The sequence below is a fragment of the Erithacus rubecula genome, assembly GCF_903797595.1.
Source record: "Erithacus rubecula genome assembly, chromosome: 17".
NCBI lineage: Eukaryota > Metazoa > Chordata > Aves > Passeriformes > Muscicapidae > Erithacus > Erithacus rubecula.
The window spans coordinates 8,488,093-8,509,678 of NC_136669.1; the positions used below are offsets into that span (position 1 = coordinate 8,488,093).

The following is a 21,586-nucleotide window of genomic DNA, read 5'->3' on the forward strand; positions in this document are numbered from 1 at the left end:
CCAATAACTATAAAATTATCTTATGTTACTATACTTTATAAAAACAACTGCCAGGTGTTCACCTTTTTAGTACTGAAAATTCAGTTTAGGCTCTCCTGCAAAACACCACCTGAAGTCACCCTAGCTCTGTGTTGCTTTTTTCTGTTACCTTACCCACACCCTGCCCTACAGTGGTGGGCACTGGGGAGGGACAAAGATCACTGAGGAGCACTGGGCCATCACCCCCTGTTCCTGCTCTTGTACCACTTCAGCCTCCAGCCACAGCCTGGGTATGGTAGGACTGAGTTAGTGAATTTTCAGCCTTCTAGAAAGCAATAGTGCCTCTGCATGCCTGGCCAGCTTCCTACTCCTGTCCTGGGAAGGAGCACAAGGCACCGTTACTTTCCTTTGCACGGCATTTACACACCACATCCTGAACATGTCCATGCAGTGTAACTGGAGTTCTTTCTGTTGTGTATTTCTAAAGATAGCTGTAGTAAAGCTTGAAAAACCAATACATTTGTGATGGTTTCAACACTTATTTTTTGAATAACAGTAACTTACCTATGGTAGGAATTGTACAGACTCAAGAGAAATCATTTAGGTTATTTACATACAGCACAATTCAGAGTGTCTGGGACTACTTAATGCACAAGCAAAGCTTTGAATAAATCAAAATCCAATGTGTAAGAGTGTTTTTCCCCCAAATCATCTTACTCACTTCACTGCAAATTTTTAGAGCCTCTTGTGAAAAAGCCATCTTTGGCAATACTTGCTTTCCCCAAGTAACTTGATGGTGATACAAACCCTCCCCTCCTTCTAGAACTGGATACAAGTACTGCAGTTTGCTCCATTTGGGTTTTTCCTCCTTCCCTTTTTCCCCTGCACAGGTATCCCTTATTACCATGATAATAGTAGTGGTAGTGGGACTTACTTTGATCATCTGCAAAATTTGAGGGTTTTGAATTGTACTGACACCTGATTTGACTCTCACCTTCTGAACCCTGCAGTGCTGGGATGCCATGAACAAGTTAATTTTGCTTGGGTAATTTTGGGGTAATTTATGTAAATCAGTGCAATTTTTTCTAAAGTGCAAAAGCAATTAAGTTGACTGGTCTTCCTCCTTGGTTTCTTTAGTGCAATGAAGTATGTTAATAACAGTAATTTGTTGGGGATAAAAGTTATGCCCACAAAGATTAATTTTTAATGTTTTTATATTTGGAAATGTTAAATCGGTAGTTTTGTTGGAATGAGCTTCATTCTTTAAATACTTACCTGAATGTTTCAATAAAGATTCTTCAAATTATTACTCTGGAATTAAGTTATTCTTGAAGGCCCTATTCCAGCAAGCTCTTTTTTTCCCCCTGTATGTGCAAAATCCTTTAATGAAATGCACACCAGTGCAGTGACTCACCTTATCAGTCTCCAGCATTGCCACCTCTCTACCTGTGCCCATCAAATTACTGCACTGGAGCAACAGAACCTAAACAAAGCCAAATTCTTACTTCAAAGATACCCTGATTTCTATATAAGTAATGCAGAAAAAGCAAGTTACTTCTATCAAAATATTTTATTTTGAAAAGCACAGGAACAATGGTATTTGTGACTAGCAATATGCCATTTGCAACAAATTGCCCTTCTTGCAAGATTGTATTTCCCCAAAGCAGTTGTGGGGGTGGGTTCCAACTTAGATTTTGTCAGAACAAACCTGTTCCCACAACCCTTCTTCATTTTTTTTGTAGATGCGAGGTTTCCTGTCAGGGAACAGGGACTGAGATGGAAATGGATGTTCTTTTAAAAATGTTAATGTAGATCTAATGTGGGAAACAAAGTGAGGGGGCTCAGCCAGGGGTGATGTGGAAAGGTTCTGAAAAAGAAGATGGGAACAAGCTGTTTGACATTCAGGATGTCCTCATTATCCTGCCCCTCTAGAAGGCTATTCCCCACCCTCCCAGGACAGCAGTGTGCTGGGGAAAGTTTTGACAGACTACAACACCCTTCTCTCTACTCAGCTAGAAGGCAAAAAACAAAAACTATTTAGCTTCAGGTACCTGTAAAATCTGTGCATCATCTTGTTCCAACCAGAAATCCACGTGTGGGAAAGGCCCCCAGAAATAAGGCCCAATCTGGAGCTGTTCTGTCTTTGCATCGTAGACATTGGTCAGCTGTGAGAACACAGGGAGGCTCTGGAGGCAGCCAGGGCTCCCCAGCTCCAACTGCACTCACACCCCTGGCTACTCCAACAGACACAGAACCCAGACAGCTACCAAAGGAGATTCTCCTCAAACTCTGGGTGTTTCATTGCCCCTAACTGGTCTCCCCATTTTCCCTGTTCCTTTTACTCACTGGTGCTCCTGTTAAAACATGGGCTGAACGCAGATCCTCATCCGGCCCTTTTTCTGGGAAGGTTGCAGGGAAAATCTCAGCTGTTTTCACATTCACAGCTGGTAGGAAACAGAGATTAAATGCAATAAGAATTAATTGTTTCAAGGCACTTCCTTACAATGACCATGTCCCCAGCACAACTGTCTTGCAGAGCTACAGAACCCATCATGCATTTGTATTTCTCAGACCCCAAGCCTGTGACAGCACATTTCTACTTCATTTCCTTTGGCAGCATTTCAATATTCCAGAGATGAGTGAACTAATTAGAAAAAACACTGAGTGATCAAAGAGAAGAAGATTAAATTCTAAGCATAAATTCAGTGTGGTAGCTTGAGGTTAATAAACTCTTAAGTGCAAGTTAAAGGAAAAAAAATCTGTTCACACTTGTACAGAGCCTCTTCCATGTGTGAATCTTCCCAGCTGTGGCACCAAAAGAAAAGCATTTTCACCTACAGCAATGTGCAACTTTTAGGGTGGACTTTCCTCAGTTATTAAAAGCAGCCCATTTACTACTGGAACCTGAAAAACAATCCAGGCACCAAAAGAAAATTCAATTCTAATTTAACTAACTCACCTATTCCATAAATGATTGGAAAGTGAATATCCTGTTCTTCTCTATCATTTAGTTCTGTAACAAAGAAAAAGAAGTCAAACTTGTAGGGCTTTGTATTTTAGTCTGAGCAGCATTTATTTAACTGTATGTCATTGGAGAGCAAGAGACACGATGTTGCACAAGACAGAAATAACCAAGGAAGCCTGAAAGTATTAAGGAAAAGAAGGCAGAGGTCAGTAACAACACACATGGAACTTGGAGGCATCTCCTAACAGGACAGCCAGCTCCAGGTTCTGCATGGAGAATTTACAGGGAAAAAAGCACAATGCAGAACCACCATGATGCCCAGGTTCAAAGATGTGAGCCACCAACACCTCTGACATGGAAAGAGGATAGAAATGTGACTGCAACATCACACAAAGAAAAGGAATTCCTCCTCCACATGCTGTCACACACTATGAACTAACTGAAGTTTATGGATTCACTGGACCCTGCATGTCCAACACCCCTGCAGAACAAAGGTTTGTAAGTGCCCTTCTCAACTGTAAGATACCCACAGGTACAGAGCTGTTCCTTGGGAAAAATGTGCCAAAATAACCTGGCCATGATTATGAGCTGCTTGCAGTGCAGCAGCACTTGGTAAGGAGAGAATTCCCCCTGCACTGGCTCTCTGACATCACCACACACTCCAGCAGTAAAACTGAAAATTACACATCTGTAGGGAGCAGGATTTGTGTTGTTCTTTCTTACTGGACAGAGAAAGAGCCATATCTGAGAAGCCCCCTGCCCTTTTATTTCAGGAAAGGTTCTTCCAAATCCAAGGAACATTTTCTTACCTGTTACACAGAAAGTCACTAAATGAACATCCTCTGGCTGGAGGTCAAATGCTCCTGTGATGACAAGCACAGCAAAAATGTCAGTGAGTGGTGGCAGGGCACTGCTGTCTGGGGGCAAGAGACACCCACCTAAATCCCTGCCCCAGGTAGGGCAGCACTGCAAACAGAGTTCTGCACATCTGCTTCAAACTAACAGGAATTTACAAGAGGGTGCCATTTGTAACAGCAAAAATCTGCTAAGAAAGTGCTCTGCCACTTATTCCTACTGGCACTGGTTTAGTTTTGGCATCACATCAGCTCTGTTCTAGTCTGCTACACATACAGCAGCTTATATTTAAATATTTTTCCCTAAAATGTTACATATATCATGAATAAAACCAGTCTTACATTAACTGTAAATTAGTTCTGCCTCTCACCATCTCAAACACCAGAAAAAAAACCTCTTTTCTTTTTTTAAGTTCTGATAGCAATACAGCATTATTGATTCAAATTGTACCTTGATACATGAAAATCAGAAGGTTAAAGTAAGTTAACCAAAACACTTTGTTCTGCACAGAACCCTCATATGACACATTGCCCACAGCAGGTGTCACAGCCACAAGGCTGCAGCCCAGGGCCTTTGGTTTTCCTTTTTTGTTTACCCCTTGAACACCTCCCTCCAGTGGTGACACCTGCCCCATTCCTGCCCCATTCCTGCCCCCTCCCCACTCCAGTGGGGCAGAGGCCTCTTCAGAAGTGAGAAAGTGCTTAGCACCAGCCAGAGCACTCCCAGGCAAGCAGGTACTTTACACTTCCAATTGTTGGTAAAGCACTGCCATCATTCCTCTGGGCTATGGATTTTATAAACAGACCTGGCATTTTTCATTAGACAATTCCAAACAATAATTAAATTTTACCTCCCCACATTAAGATATGAACTAATATCCACAGGTACAGATTTGGACAGTGACAACACTTCCCAAGACCCCACAGAAGATGAGCAGGAATCAAAGGCCACCTGAACTGCACACAACTCTCCACAGCCAAGTATGGGCCAGGGAGAAGTGACAGGATCAGACCCTGTGCCCAGGCACTGAGCATGGGCAAGTCCCAGCAGTCCAGCCCCCTCTCCAAACCAAGTTCTCAAGCAGAGAAAAAGAAAAGTGAATCCACATTTCTTTCCAGTAAATGACTGAGGACTCAGACTAGAAACAAACTCTACCCAAATCCAGCCAGAACTTTTTTTTTTTTTTTTTTGGACATGAGAGTGGAAAAAACGTGAACTTACTAAGAAGCTGATTAGTAAGTTTTTGTGATAACTGCCTATCATCATTGAAACCTCCAACTAGGTGCACTTCCAGCCTAACAGAGATGGAATAACAGGAAACAGCAATTAAAAAGACATCTCAAAATGAATAGCTTTACAAAATATTCCCCAGCCCAAATTGCAAAGCAATCATTAGAGAAGCCTCACTTATTACAATCACATGCACCAAGCTGGTTTGCATTACACAGCAAGTTATGATAATTCCATTCTGAAAACTTCAGGGATCACCCAGGAAATGGCAAAGGAACAAGCTTGAAGAGGCATTAAATACATGCAGTTCTCTTCCAGGGGTAACTCTGGCACCTCTGGTTTGGACTGAACGTTGTAATCATCTTTCAGTTAATTAAACTTGAAGATTTTTGTTCCCATTATCTCCTCACAATTATTCTGGACCATGCAGCAGGGTTCTTCTCTAAGCAGTGTCTATGTAAAGTCCTTGCAAATGATGAATCACAGTTAATGAGCTAGCTTTTGTTCTTACCAAACTACAGGGGCAAAAACTTCCACATCCAGAAAGAAGCTTGTCTGCTAAATTCTGTTTCAGAGTTTTTTTACCCACTGTCTTGTCCTCCACAGAATTAAATTTTAACGTGGACTTACAAAATTCCTTGATAGATTGTCAGATGCTGAAAAGAATTTACAAACACTCTGAAAGGAAAAATATACTATAAACCAAAAAAACCAGATATATGGAAGATTTTGCAATTCTGGAACAAAAGTTAAATGGAAAACAGTAAACACAAACCTCATTTTACAGAGACACTCTTCAGAACAGAACCTGCTTTAAGCAACTTCTAAAAGCACCCCCAAAATCATCATCAAGGAAATCATTTTAACTTGGCATGCAGCTGCTGATCAAGAGGTATTTCCTGCACAGTTCCCTTGTGTGAACCCCACAGAAGCACCTCACAACTGCCCACTGCAGGAGCTGCAGCAAGCTTTGAGAGGAGCAGAACACAAGAAGGAGCAGAGCTGACCTGCCACAGGCTGAGGAGCTGGAGAAGGACTTGACGGAGCTCATGATGAGCGACACCTCGGCCTCGGTGTCGGAGCCGTCGCAGTGCGTCAGGCACGTGGCGCCACTGCCTGGGGAGGCACAGCAGACTCAGGGACAGTGGCACTGGCAGCCCCCACTGCTGCAGGGCAGAGTGCCCCTCCACTGCCTCACCCCCAGCACAGCAGCCTCAGCACTGAGGCAACACCTCTGCGTGGACCATGACAGAATCAGCACAGTCCTTGAGGGTACAAATGTCCCCTGAACAGGACCAATGTCTCTAATGCCACAGATCCAGGCATGCAGTGAGGATCTTTCCACAAATTCCACCTCTGCCATGCCCAAACCCTGCACTGCCACAGCCCAGGGCTGCAATGCCACTGGCCACAGCTGCAGAGCAAGTTACAATGTGCTCACTGAACCTCTCACACCAAACACACCAACACCCTGAGCGAGTCTGCAGTTACACCTTATGTGATTTTCGGGGACTCAGGTTTGTATTAATGTAACTGCAGTTTATTTTACTAATGCCACATAAACCAGTACTAATTCCTTTTCCCAGGGAAACAGGCTTTGCTCTGAACATCCTCTATAGATACCTGTGTGTCGGAGCACAACTATGTGGCAGGTAGTGGCATCATCTGATCCAAGGATGGAAACAGAACCTATTTTAAAGGAGGAAAACACTTTAAGAACTCAGCTCCCACAATCACTGCTTCAGTAGAAGAAAAAATGTTTATGTTTGTACACACCATCTTTAGGGGTAGTCACTGCAAACTCTCTCTGCTGGACATAGAGAAGGCCTTTGGGTTCCACGATTTGAGCAGGCTGACTTCTCAGAAGTTTTGCCTTTTCCTAAAGACAAATCATAACAGATACTACAGTGGCTACATTCTCAGGTGTACCCATTACTTCACAGAAACATCACCTCTGAAATGCAAGGGAACTCAGGTCAGAGAGAAACGTGTGTTTTGTATTACAGAGTACTCCGAATTTTGAAAGTTTTTTTCTTTCCTGACACTGATCAAGTTGTGAGTTAAATCCCATCCATCATTCCAGAGAGACACAAAACACCTTTCCCTGTTATATGGACCATAAAATGGAGGGACAGTAAAAACCATTTGGACTGGGCAAAGATTACATTACGTAATACCAGAAGTATCTTGGAAGTTTAATCAGACCCGGAAATGCGATATACAGAATTTTCAGTCTCCTACTGCCATAATTCAGGATATTTACTTTGCACTTATCAAAACACTGTCGTTTATTAGCTTGACTGGTGTGTGGAAAACCTGGATTCCTGGGCTATGATTACTGCAGTGTTTCATCACAGACTAGCTAGGGACAAAGTGAATTTCCATTCTGGGCTCAAAAAACACTTCACAGCTTTATCAAATTTGTCCTGGTTTTCTGTATAATCTCAGGATCTGTAAAGAAACACCTTCTGATGGGAAACAGCTCCCCAAGCAGCTCTGCTCACATTCCTGGCTCGCACTCCACCGTTACGATATTAACACTGATACCCGGAAGAAAGGTCAGCACATCCATCAGAGTGCTCACTTTGACTTTTTATCAGTTTTTGTCATTTCACGCAGAAAGAGCCCCCCGGCCGCACCGTCACCGCCGGGCCCCTCCGCCGACACCGGTTCATTTTCCATCCCCCCGCGGTTCTGCCAGCGCGGGGTCGGGGCCGCCCCTGCCCGGAGCCGCTCCCACCCAAGGCCGCCCGGCCCGGCCCGGCCGCGGCTCCGCTGCCCCGGGGAGCCCCGCAGGACGCGCCTCGCGGCCCTCCCGCCCCCCTCACCTCCAGCTGCGGGTGGGCGCGGATCATGTCCCCCGTGGGCCGCCTCAGGTCCACCCGCGTCCCGTTAACCAGCAGCGGCATCTCGGCGCTGTTCCGCGCTCCTCCGGCGGGCCGGGCCGGGCCGGTTCCGCGCTCCCTTGGCAGGCTGGGCTGAGCCCCGAGCCCAGGCGGTTCCGCGCTCCCTCAGCGGGCCGGGCCGGGCCGGTTCCGCGCTCCCTTGGCAGGCTGGGCTGAGCCCCGAGCCCAGGCGGTTCCGCGCTCCCTCAGCGGGCCGGGCCGGGCCGGGCCGGTTCCGCGCTCCCTTGGCAGGCTGGGCTGAGCCCCGAGCCCAGGCGGTTCCGCGCTCCCTCAGCGGGCCGGGCCGGGCCGGGCCGGGCCGGGCGGCGCCGCGCGGGGCGCTGGGAAGGCGCGGCCGCGGCACCGCCCGCCCTGAGGCCGGGCCGGGCTCGGCGCAGCGGCCCCGCGGCGCACGGAAACGCGCCCGGGCCGCCGCAGGATTTAACGCGGAACCTTACGGAGGTTGCCCCGCCTCCCGCCGCTGCCGCAGGTTGTGGTGTGACATAGTAACAGTCATTAAGCCACAAATTTACAAACCACTGAATTATTAAGGTCGGAAAACACGTCTGAGATAATCGATTCCAAGCTCTATCCGAGCACCACTGTGTCCGCTGTACCACGGCACTGTCATTAAATGTCTCCAGGGACGGTGACTCCACCATCCACCTGGAGTGATGATGTCGAATCACCCGTTTTGAGCAGAAATCACTCCCAGTGTCCAACATAAACCGCCCCTGGCACAGTTTAAGGTTATGTCCCCTTGTCCTTTCACTGGGCGACTGGGAGAAGAGGCCAATCCTCACATCACCATCTTCTGCCCCACCAACCACAAGATGAATTTTCATCCCAAAGACAAGTTTTTCCTTAAAGACCAGATCTTTTTTCTCCAGTTGTCTGTGGAAGACACTAAGAGAAATAACCGTGGTAGCAGCAGTTAATTGACCCTGCAGGGAATGTGGACAGCCAGGCACCTGCACTGTCCCCAGCCCAGAGACTGGGAAATGCCCAGGACCCACCCCGGCCTTTGCATCCATCAGTGAACTGTCCCTGGAAGGGTTCCAGGCCAGGCTGGACTGGGCTCTGAGCAAACTGACCTGCTGAAAATGACCCTGTCAGTGACAGCGTGGTTGGAACTAGGTGATCTTTAAGGGCCCTTCCAACCCAAGGAACCCAATCTATGACTTTATGATTCTGTAGCAGAATAAATGCTTTATTCAAGATACATTGCATTTCTCATGGGAGACAAAACTGCATCTTGGGATGAGCATTCCTCTCACAGCTGTTGGTATCTACAAAGTCTCTTTAGCAAAACACCAGCACCTGCCAGCACACCTGCCTGCAATTACACTGAGTAAACCAGAGCTGTCACACCAAAGGTTCCAGAAACAAACAAAATTGTGTAAGTACAGTAGAGACAGTTCAATGTCTGCACAACACACTTATAGAGTTGTGGTTTTTTTTGCTTTTCATGATACGTGGAAGCTCCCAAATCACATACCCAGTATTATAGCTGGGAAAGTTTTGGAAGTAGAGTCTGAAATTCATCTCTCAAAGGATGTCTCCCTTGCTGTTGGCTCTGATCTTCCATGACAGGAAAAAATGCAATTATTTCAGATGGAAATCTATTGTTTATTAGTCAGGACTGACAATAAAGAGGACTACAATTAAAACCAAAACCTCTCAGTTTATACAATGAAGAAATCCACTTACACACTTTGCAGTGTCATCCCCAAAACTCATTTCTGCAGTCTGTCAGAGTGAACACTCCAACTTTGAGAAGTCAGGCTACACAGAGACCACCTCAGTTACATACAGAGATGTGTTTTTCTCAAGGATGTTAAGAATTGCACTGTTTGCATCAAACTTTATTAGCTCCAAAGAAAAACGTCTTGAAAGCCTCCAAGTTCAGATTCTAACAAAGGACAATTGGAGTTTAATCTCAAATACATAAAATTTTTAACTAAATATTACACAAATAACATTTTTTTTTCTCATTGTTTATATTCTTACTCAAAATCTAAAAGCCAGCAACCATGAAAAGAAGACAAGAAACATCTGCAGAACAACTCTACACTGACTGACAGACACATGGACAACACAAGGACACCACTGACACCATCACATCCTTTCCACAAGGGAAGATTTTTTTCCTATTTTCAGCATTCACATATAAACTTCAAATCTGGCAAATAAATACCTGTCTTTGGAGTGCTTCACAAGCACCCCAAAGAAAACTATCTACAAATAATACATTCAGCTACTCCCTCATTTTCAACACTTCCAACAACCATCACTTTTACATGTCTAGGACCCTCCTAGCTGGGAAAGGTGTGTGTCAGCTACAGATTCAAGGAGGAATAATGCTTTCTGTCTGAGTACACTTCCCACTAGCAAGTGGCTTCACCAAGTAAAATTGTACAGACAGGAAAAGCTGAAGAGATGTGTGTGGAAGAACCACTGCTAGACTGGATTCATGCCCTGCCTATTGAGACATTACACCATTATTCTGAAACCAGCTCAAGAAGAGTCAGAGTCAAAACACTGACAGATGAATTCTGGCCCCCACACAAATCTGCAGGAAGTAACACCAGAATTTCACTCCTGATATCTAAAACTTTGTAGAGAAACATTAGTAAACGAAGTTTTGAAGAGTGGGAAAAAAACTATTAAAAAAATCCTTCAAAGTCATTTCAATGTGAAATTTGTAAAATATCACCCTATTTATTCTCTAAGCTTTTCTAGCAACATATAACTTTACCATAACATATCTGTAGAAATCTGATGATTAAGAAAAAGTAATTTTTCTTAAATGTAGTTACTTAAACATTTGCCAGTTTGGAAAACTGAGCTCAGGTATCTTTCCAGAGCAAAACATTGCACACCATTTTCAACCTTGTCCCTTCTGCTTGTCAGTGTCACAGTGGGTATGGCACGTAACAGTCTGCAGGGGAGCCAATGCTGCTCACAGGGCTCCGTGTGTTAGACTCGTAAGAATTTGGTGCAATTCCAACCACACCATCATTTTGAGGAGTTTCTCCTTTCAAAAAGTCATCATCTTCATCTTCAGAAGTACCCTGCAAAAATTTGAAAGGATCAGTGAGATCAGGAAGATACTGTCAATCTTAATAGAGACATGGATTTACACTGTGATTGTCACAACAATTGAATGGTAACAGAATTAGATGTACTCTGATTATGAAATAAGGAACCTAAATCACATCTAACATCTACAGGGTGGATTTCCCAGTGACATCATCATATCTACTTTCTGAGCACATTCATAAAGCTTTCACATGGCTTCTGTGCTGCAAGAGGGAAAAGAGTTCTCAAGGCAAGAATGGATAAATTCCTAAAGTTTCCAAATTTCAGTCACAGTTTCCCTTAATTATATAATGTACTCTTATCTACTTAAAAAACATTCTGCAATAAAAGCAGCTGATAGATGAACTGTGTTTGGATCAGGGAAGATCACCTTCTTAATGGGTTTCTTCAGATTCTCAAGATCTTCAGCACTCAGCTCTTCCCAGAACTGATACATAGGATCGATGGTCTTCTTTGACCTGAGAGAGGAAACAAAGCACAGAATGAGTTATGGTATTCATAGCAGGGATACATTTTAATTTAAACCTTTGACAATCTACTTAAAAGGCGGGATGTGAAAGGTACAAAGGATCGGGGAGGAAAGTGGATGGCAGAAACACTGACTGTTTCCTACAGCTGTATTCATTATTTTCCAGAAGGCACAAAGGAGCTGTTAATTTTCAATTTTACCTTTTGAGTATGTAGGGGTCAAAGGGGAAGAAGCTGTCGAGGGGGTTGGTGCAGGTCTGCACCAGGTCCCCCCCGGTGCCGCTCCGCACAACGGGGATGAACTGCCTGTTGTTCCTCTCAATAATCGTGTAGCAGAACACTAACTGGTATTTCCTTTAGAAAAGGCAAAAAAAAAAAAAAAAAAAAAAAAAAAAAGATAAGTACTTCTAGCACACCCAAAGCAAGATTTTCAGATGGATGATATGAAAACACAAGTTTTGTTTTTTTTTTAACAAATATCACTTCTATCTTCTATTTTCCAGCTGATATTAGGAGTCTGCAAGATAGTCACAAGGTAAGGAGTCTGTTCTTCTCCTCTAAGCTCCTATAAACTTTATTTCAAGTACAACTACACTGGCTCCAACACTGAGCAATCTATTTCAGAGAACTGCAGGATTCCATTGAAACCTAGGAACAAACTCATCACACCTGAAATATGGGCAGTGTTTTGTCTTAGGTAATATTCAATACTGTGCCTAACAAAATCCTGTGCTGGTTTTAGACACACACACATTTGTACCAAGCTGAAACTGAAGTAAATGAGCAGGTACCTGGTAATGGCAGCAAACAAGTTGACAACAGAAGGGATACAAATCTTCAGGGGGTTTAGCTGACACATGACAATGCGCTCAAAATTCAAACTCTGCAGATATGACAGACCTTCAAAATAAGAACAATTGGCAAATGCAAGTTAGATATCATATAAACTGAACTTAGTTTCTAAGAGTTTCCAGTGTGACAGGCCTGCACTCTGCACACCACCACAGAAACACATCTTGGGGCACTCTCACAGTGGAGGTCTGGCCCCAATGTGTGTACAAGACACTTAATTTCATTTAAAGCATAACAACATAAACCAGCCATCAGATACTTGATTTAATTGACCACTATAAAACATAGCAACAGTAAAACTTCTAATGAATCCTTTCAAACCTAATATACTCACCTTTCCTTAAATTTCCATCCAAAAGTTGTTTATGACGGAAAATAAGTGTATAGAACACTGCCTGACACGTAGAATAGAATGGCCCATGGAGAGCTACATCACAGTAGGCATTAGCTCCTGTATCCTGATTATCAATGTATTTATGCAACCAGTTCACCAGAAGATCCAGACATGCTTTTACTGTACTGTAGTGCAGGGAGAAAAAAAGAGGAAGTGTGAACAGAACACTTGAAATGGTGTAGAAAAGATGTTAAACAAATATTCAAGAATCTCAGTGGTTATAAAAATATCAGTGGAAAAAATCTCTTTGTAAAAAAAGGATTCTGTTATGAGCTTTCTCCTTTATCTCAGCATAAAATTAATCAATCAGCACTGAAAACCCCAATCAGTGAAAGAACAGGATGCCTGAAGTGATGAATTCATGAACACACAATAAACAATCAGAATCCTTGGCTACAGGAAGTACAGAGCAATGCCTCCCATATCCACCATGTAATTCCAATACCCAACTAACTCCAATGTTAAAGTCACCACACTCACTCTGAACAGCACAAAAATATAGAATGTATATAAAAAAAGGAAGACATTTTAACTTTTATCTATCAAAACACTAGAACAAATTATCTCCCTTTCCAGAGCCAGCATAAAGTGCCTAACACTGGGTACTAAAAACATCAGATACACTGGGAATCCATGACTGCCTGAAGTCAGCACAACCTACCCATGCTCAGCACTTCTTGGCAAGTGAAGCCCTAAGCAGCAAGTCATGAACCTCAGCAATCATCAGTCTGCATCCTGTATGTGCAAAACTTTCCTGGAAACTTCCAGACAATACTGAATTAGTATTGTTGAAAGGACAAACAAGACTCTTGATTCAGGCTTACTGACAAAGCAGTGGGAATAGAAGACCAATTCTCTACTTAAGCTCCACAGTACCACGAATTGTTTGGTTCTGCTCATGTATGAGAACAACTTACACAATGGGAATAAATTTAGCTCTCGCCAAGAAGCTGCCAATATAACTCCCAGCAGTCTGCCTAATTACTGAAGGATTGTTTGGATCCTGCAGTTTCTTCCAAAGATGGTCTAAAAATGCTTCAGCCAGCCCCTGATAAAAAAAGATGCATAGAAATTGTGAGATGACACTAAGTAATAAATTCCTAATATTCAATTCCCTTAATTTCCATAACCAAACCATTACAAAAATCTACCTATAACTGCAGTAAATAATCACTCCTACACATGACAGAACAGCACTCATTTCTGTCTCTTCTTCTATACTCAGTTGTAAAAGAAAGAACAACAGTTTGTTTTGAAAAAAAAAAAAAACAAAACAAGGATGCAGAAATAACAGAGGAAATTGCATTTTAAAACCAGCTTTTACTCACCAATTTAAAGCTACAGATGTAAAACATGAAATACTGTACATGACATGAAGCATGGGTTGGTAAAATGAGCTTGTCAAAAACAGAAACCAGATCCCGATACAAATCCTTCGTGTTGCTGATGTCCAGCTTACCTACACAACAGAGAAACAAAACAAAATTAACCATTTCAGGGTTTTTGCAATAATGTGTTAGCTCAGAAGAGCAAGGAAAAAACCAAAGAAATAAATCACCTGACTAATGTGGAGAAGATTCTCCATTCCTAATGGTTTCTAAATATTGTTTTAAATATATAAATCTAAGGAATTCAAACCCTTAATTTGTCAAAGTGAAAGATATTTCTTTCTTCTTTTTTTCTCCTGTAACAAAGCCAATTGACTGATATGTCTGATTGTTTCAATCTACTGCCAGTCCTTGTGATGTTAAAAGAATCCATAATTCTAAGACTCAAGTAGAGCAAATGATAAAAACATCTATACCCTACTACAGTTTGGATACAATATCATATTAATGGAATCAGAATGTCTCCAAGTGAAGATTTAACCTCTGAAGTCCTAACTGTACCTCTCCCAGTACCTGGGCAGAGGTAGGAATGTGGATACAGCCTGTTAATGGCAGAGTTCTGCTCTATCTTGCAGTACAGAAAGCAAGAATTCCTCTTACGTGTTTACTTTGTTAGCAAAATAAGAAATTTGTTTTTGATCAAGTGTTCTCACCATCCACGTGGCAAACATCTTTAATGTAGGAAAACAGGATGGTCATCAGGATGTCCAGGCGCTCTGCAAGTGGATGGGCCATTCTCTCAATACTGGGAGACACAACTTTATTTCCTTTTCTGTCTTCATCTTCCTCCTAGTAGATAAAATTGTACATGCAGCTTTTAAATACACAAATCACAGAGACAGCAATTACAGGAAAAGTGAACTACATTTGTCTTTCAGCAATATGCTAAAGTTTCGTTTTTTTTTTTTTTTAACAAAGCCATATCTCATTATTCAGTACAAGCAAATTTTTGCACACTAAGCAAAGTACCACAAATTCTTTAACTAGCTTTATTGCACAGCTGCTTGTGCTTTTACATAAGGAAATTGATTTGCTGGCTGTAATGCTGGGTGTTTACAAGAATAAAGTCAATACATGAGAACACATTAATCATTTGTTAGCTGTTCAGGTTTCAAGAGCAGTGTACAGTGCAGTAACAACAAAGTAATAATGAATTTCTACACTTAGTTCATAGCCACCTCAGAAGTGATGATTTTAACAAAAAAAAATAATAGAACAAGATAACTAACCATGTCAAAAAGTCCCTCCTCTGTAGATTTTTCCTCACTAGCAGAGTTATTAGCAGCTTCTTCAGCATCTTCAATATCTTGCTGTGGAGTGCTAACCTACAGTTGCAAACAAGAAATTAATTTCACTAAAAGCATGACAATAATATGAACTTGGGTTTTTTATTATTTATATATAAGACATGACAACATGAGTAAGTTCTTGACTAGATTTTGTCCTGGACTAAATAAACATTTTAAAAAGAATGATGTGCCATACATGAATGCAAACTCCAAACTTTCTGGAACTTTACCTCCCCAGCATAAACTCTCCCTAGACTGTTACACGATCATTTAGAGTGCTTTTTTTAGGACTCCTGCCTTTTTTTAGGACTGTAATCCTTTTACTTCAAAGAGATGACACAACCAATCAACCACACAATGGAAAACACATTCTCTGCACATTAGCACTGATCACCACAAGACTGTTACTGGATTCTGGCAGAGATTCCAGGCAGGGTGAAATAGTACACACCATACAGTTACCTGGAGGTATGGGAATATCTTTATCCTGGGAATGAAGTATAAATGAAGTGTAAATTTGGCTGGGCTTATAATCACAAGTGCATTTTTTGTCAAATCAAAAACTGAAGCAGATTTCATTTCCTACTCTGTATTTTAATGCCAAACTTCCATAAAACATAACACAATAAACTTACATCCAACTTCAGCAGCTTTTCAATAATAAGCTCCAGAATCTGAAGCCTCAGAGTTGGAAGATACACAGTAACTCGCAGCAGGTTATGGACATAACATTCCTATAACATAAAATTAATTGGTATCAATAATAGTGTTAACAGAAAATCAAATTTCTGCAAAGGACCTCAAAAAACAAGTTTCTTAATTTGCTATTTAAGGCCCAAAAATAGGTTTAAACAGAGTGTGTTCAATTAAGAGTAAGTTAATGTATAAACTAAACATTAACTTCCAGTAGTTAAGCTGTCACCATTAACTACTTAATCTGCTATTTCCATGCAAATTTTCCCCACCACCTCTAGATAAGAGTGTAAAGATACTATAAGAAAAGTTATTAATTTTCATAGGAGTTTATGTCTCAAATTCTTTAGGAAAATGAAGCATACGCTGTGCTGTATCTAGAGCCAGCTATAAATGCTTGAAATGAGACTAAATAAATCTTTATTTCAGAGTATTATACCAGCAGTAATTCTAAATTGCACAGCTATGTCTCTTCAGTCCTTGTGATTACACATCAAGCAGCTCAACAGACAAGTTCTGTGAGCGTGCATGGGCCCACCCATGTGTACACAAATATGTACAAAACACAACGTTGCAACTTTCATAAAGCAAAACTGTCAAGTCACTGCATAAAATCAGGTAAAGTGCCATATTTAAGTACACCACAGTCTACTTGTGAATAAGCATTACAATTAAACCCTTAATTACATGAGCACATATTTTTCCACAGGCCATCTTGCACATTTTTTCACAGGCTTGGTCAGTACATAAAATGGAAAGAGAAAGTTTAATGAGAAGTTGGTGCTGCTGCTTAAAGTTATTTGGATTAAGTCAACAACAACAAAAACTTTTTTAAAAATTGCAAGATATATAAAGAACTTTGGGGATTTTTCAGCACTCGAGTTTGAAACACAGCTTCAAGTGAACCTAGCTGGAGGAGCAGGGCTTTGCCCTTCTGCAACATGAAGTGCCAACATATCAAGTTGGAACAAGTTATATAGAAAGATCAAACAACAGCCATAACCTGTCAAAGGTTTCCAGCTTGTTTTTCAGCACACAAACACTATGCCAAAGCTGTAATGAAACAACTTAGGGCTTTACTCTACTGGAAATTTGGATTTTGCCTGTAATGTCCAATGTCTCTTATTTGCTTATCAAATCTCCTGTTCCTCTGACAAAGACTTTCCAGGTTTGATAACAAATGAGAAAGTCTCCTTACGACACAACCTGAGACTCCTCATCAAGGAGCTCCATGGTGTGCATTGATTAAGAAAGCAATCCAGTGGAAAAAATATGTGGTGATGTCATTAAAGATGAGCACAGTGCTTGTGCACAAGGAACTCAAAATGCTTGGACAGCCTTACACTAAACAGACACAACCCTGTGCATGACTATATATGTAATTATTATATATATAAAAATATTCTTCAAAAATCTGCATTGACTGCCATCAAATCAGTTGTATTACTATATAGAACATTCATACATTTAGAAAAACAGGTGAACAAATCAACAAATATAGTCACAGCCCTTACCAGAGTTCTTTCTGATTTATTAATGAAAGGAAAGAATTCCACAAGTATCGGCATGAGAAACTGTGGTGTCCTATAATAATTTAAAAAACAAAAATCAGACCTCAAAGTTATAGGTTTGCAAATATTGAACTCCAGCACTCTAAAGATGTACTGGAATAAGCTTATTTCATAGGAACTTTATTTTAAGGTAAGCAATTATATAAAATGTAGTTTGGCAAGGATCACTGGACAGATAATAAGTGGCATATTTCACAATGCACTTGTTAGAAGCCACTTCAAATATCACTATAGAATATAAAATACAGAAGGCACTATAAACACCACTTTTCCTACTTCCCATTTTTGGGAAACTTCAGAAATGTTTGTGAAACAGAAAATGACAGAAACTTCATAATGTTTGTATAAAGCATTCTACCAGTTAATGAATACTAGGAAAAATCATGAAAGGAAATGAAGTATTATACTTCCAATTAAGAGAGGAAAAAACCTATCAATTCACAAGCTTTAAATCTGTAAGGAAGGGAACACAAACCCAAGGGATTCTATACTTACGAAGGAACATATCCTGCAACAGTTTGCAGTGCTCTGTGGCATGTGTCAAAGTTTTCAGAAATGTCTAGATAAAGAAAAAAGAACTCTTGTGCACTTGATTAGAGAAAACTAAATCAGGAACCAGTAAAAACAGTTCATATCAATTACACAATGGAAAGATTCCCAAGGAAACTTCATCTCCCAAAATGTTCTTTTGGATGGTGTACATTGAAGTAAGTAAAATAGAATCCATACAACTCCTAACTTTTCTTTGGCTTTGAAACAATCTAGGACTAGGAATGTTTCCCTATGCATTCTATTCCTACAGACACTGCACCAACAGGAACAGTTTGAAAGTAATACAGAGTAGATCAGCCCACCATTGATTTGAGTACAAGAAAGTCTCTGACTTGGGAATTTAAGAATGTTTCTTGATGTTTGAATTCAGCTCAACTAATTTTGTAAAAAGGAGCAACATGCACTGGATACTTTTTTAAAAGGCACTACAGCAGCACATATATATATATATATATATATATATAAATATATCCATCCTTTATACTCACTTTCATCATCATCATCAGAATCTGAAATATCCACATCATCTTCTCTGATGGTTATTCGAGCTATCAAAAATTGAGAGTATTATACCAAAATTGTATAAATCTTATAGGTAACAAATTCAATAGCAAACATCCTGGACAACAGTATTCCACCAGGACTAAAGAATCACAGTTAGTAACAAGACTTTCTTAAAGACTGTTTTATTTACAGAAGTAGGAGTTCTTGAGAACATCTGTAATGATCCTCACTTCACCTTTTGGTTTTTAGTAGTAAAAATATTATACAGTTCATTTCTGAAATATCTTCAGAACAGGATCTGTATTAGCAACTAGAATATGTCTTCTAAAATCTAGGTGCAGAAATCTACCTGTATCACAAACAACTCAATAACCCAATCATCAATTGTGTCATGGATTGTATTTATACAGAACTTATCTATCTAGGGATTTTGAAGTGCAAACAAAGAAGATTGAGAGAGAAGTCACTTACGGGGGACAAAGTGTGACACAATCATCCGGAGGCATGGCCTGAGATGGACAGTTTGTGCTGACACAAGATTGCCAAGAAAGCCCAGATATTCTTCCACTACCTCTCGGCTCCTTCTCAACCATGGCAGCTTCTAAGAGTAAGCAAAGATCACAATGTCAAAGAAGGATGTTTTGAGTGCTAAACTCTTAATTTTCCCATGTAGCAAACAGATATTTACCAGCAAAATGTTGACCAGTTGTTCAAGCTCTTTGGTCAAATATGCAACAGAAGCTCGAAATTCATGCAGCCAATTAATGATCTGGGCATCCTTAAAATAAGCAGAAAAAATAGGTAACTATTTCAATAAACAATACTACTTATTAGCAGAAAATAACAAAATCCTTAGAACACAGAGATTAAGACTGTAAACAGAATTTGTTTTCACACTAACATGAAAGGAATTTCTTTTCTTTGTGTCCTCACCAATGAAAGTTCTTGAATGTAGAATGCATTAATGCCAACTCCTAAACCAACAGCCTGCCATGAAGGCTTCAGTCAGACTGAGCAAGGAGTGAAACTTCCCTCATACAGAACATTAAAGAACTTGAAATAAATAGTATTTCACCATAATTTTCTCTTTTGCTCTAGTTTAAGCAGAAGGGACATTGAAGTTTCAAAACATCAAATGTGGTGGGTACTCATAGCTATACAGAAGAGCAAAATAATACTTCTGGGTATAACTACTAAATATACTAATACTAACTAAATATACTAACTATATGTATGTTACTGCCTAATGAAACCAGATTTGGTGAGAACAGAAGGAAAAATTTGATGCAAGTTAAAGGCTGTAAAAGTAAGAAACCACAGTCTGATCTACAGAAGTGTCTCTATAATCAAGCATCAGTGACCTAAAAAGATGATATCTGAAACAAAGACAGACTCAAAGGGTAGAGCAGAGCCAGTAGGCATGAGACACCATTTATGAAGATCCTGCATATATGTATGTGTATAACTAAACTTTTTTTTTTTTTTTTCCATTCATAGTTTTAATTGTGATGGTTTCTGCAAAGGAAAAAAGCTGTTAAATACAATTCAAAGGTTTTAAGCAAAGGATTTGTGTAAGCACCAGAATGACTTGCCTGGTGATTACACTCAGACAGACAAACTTCAAATCATCAGACCCCTGACTATCAAAGTCTTACCTTTATGTCTGGATCTGACAGCTGATGTTTTAACAATTCAAAATCTGTGGTGTCACCCTAGCAGAGGAAACAAAAATAAATAAATTACTTTCTTTTTTCCTTTTTCCTTCAGCAAGAACTACTAATTTCATCAACGTATCTGAACAACCAACTACTGCTGAACAGGTACACCAAGAACACGAGAGAGGCAGCTCAGAAAGGCTGAAGCAGCAGTGACAGGCTGCTGGCTCATTTTCAGCTGCAGACACAGCTGGATCCCTCTGCACACTTCTTAGCATAACGCAGACTTTACATCCACCCGGCCACTCAGGTTGACTCACGGGGGAAATCTTTTCACTCGCACAGCAATACTGCCTGCCACAAGCCCACAATGCTCAGCCGCCTTCCATTTTTTCCCCTAAGCCTTCAGGCACGGTCTTGCGTAAGGCGAAACGAGTCTTCTCACGGAATGAGCCCAGGAACCAGCAGCCCGGGCGCAGCGCAGACCCCCGAGAAGCGCAGTCACCTTTTCGTACTTCAGCAGGATGTCGCTCAGGGTCCCCCCGAACCGCACCGTCTTCCTGGGCGGGGAGCTGATGAACTCGTCCGCTCCCAGCATGGTCACGGCTCCTGCGGGGCGGAGAAGCCGCGTGAGCACCGCTCGGAGGCCCGGGGCCCCTCTCGGGCTCCTCCTCAGCGGGGAGAGCCGCAGGAGCCGCTGCTCCCCTCCCGAGGGTCCCCCCCGCTGTCCCCCCTTGCCTTGCGGCGGTGGCCGCGCCCCGCTACCGGGGCCCGCGGCGCCGCGCCCCGCGCCCGCCGCGTCCCGGCTGCCCGCGCCGCCACATGCCGCTCCGGCGGAAACTGCGCGGCCGGGCGGAAACCGCGCGGGCCGCACCGCCCCTCGCAGCGCCGGGCCGCACCGCCGGGCGGCGGCACCGAGCGGGGACCGGGCGGCCGCACCGAGCGGACACCAGGCGGAACCACTGAGCTGGGAACGAGCTGCATCACCGAGCGGGCTCGGAGCGCCGGGAGGGAGCAGCCGCGGCGGGGCGCGGGGAGGGCGTTTCCCGCCCCGTGCGCGGGGATGAAGCCGGGCGAGAGGGGCGGGGAGCTCTACGCTCTTCACCGTTCTTGTTTTAACAGTGAGCCCTGGTAGCGCTCCCAGCGTCCCGGAGTGCGTGGGCGGAAATCCAGGTTTATCCCCAGGGCCGTGGGGGAGCGATCC

At 42.1% G+C, this 21,586-nt stretch overlaps 2 protein-coding genes across 3 annotated transcripts; both read right to left on the reverse strand.

Annotated features, from left to right (window-relative positions):
• Window positions 1-1,342: 1,342 nt before the first annotated feature.
• NTAN1 (N-terminal asparagine amidase) lies at window positions 1,343-8,050 on the reverse strand. 2 transcript variants are annotated; one of them, XM_079320927.1, is made up of 10 exons: window positions 7,858-8,050; window positions 6,806-6,908; window positions 6,653-6,718; window positions 6,037-6,145; window positions 5,021-5,094; window positions 3,754-3,807; window positions 2,939-2,992; window positions 2,326-2,423; window positions 2,031-2,144; window positions 1,343-1,846 (listed from the first exon to the last, which is right to left on the reverse strand). In XM_079320927.1, the coding sequence occupies exons 1-10, from the start codon at window positions 7,936-7,938 to the stop codon at window positions 1,667-1,669; spliced, it is 933 nt and encodes a 310-aa protein (XP_079177053.1). In that variant the 5' UTR covers window positions 7,939-8,050; the 3' UTR covers window positions 1,343-1,666. The 2 variants fall into 2 exon arrangements, with proteins under 2 accessions (XP_079177053.1, XP_079177054.1); XM_079320928.1 differs by lacking the exons at window positions 5,021-5,094; window positions 6,037-6,145.
• Window positions 8,051-9,519: 1,469 nt separating this feature from the next.
• Window positions 9,520-21,256, reverse strand: RRN3 (RRN3 homolog, RNA polymerase I transcription factor). The gene is made up of 17 exons (XM_079321253.1): window positions 20,888-21,256; window positions 20,383-20,439; window positions 19,416-19,505; window positions 19,199-19,328; window positions 18,712-18,771; window positions 18,167-18,230; window positions 17,615-17,684; window positions 16,043-16,141; window positions 15,348-15,443; window positions 14,772-14,907; window positions 14,059-14,189; window positions 13,648-13,778; window positions 12,671-12,855; window positions 12,276-12,384; window positions 11,686-11,838; window positions 11,387-11,474; window positions 9,520-10,988 (listed from the first exon to the last, which is right to left on the reverse strand). The coding sequence occupies exons 1-17, from the start codon at window positions 20,978-20,980 to the stop codon at window positions 10,830-10,832; spliced, it is 1,851 nt and encodes a 616-aa protein (XP_079177379.1). The 5' UTR covers window positions 20,981-21,256; the 3' UTR covers window positions 9,520-10,829.
• Window positions 21,257-21,586: the final 330 nt, after the last annotated feature.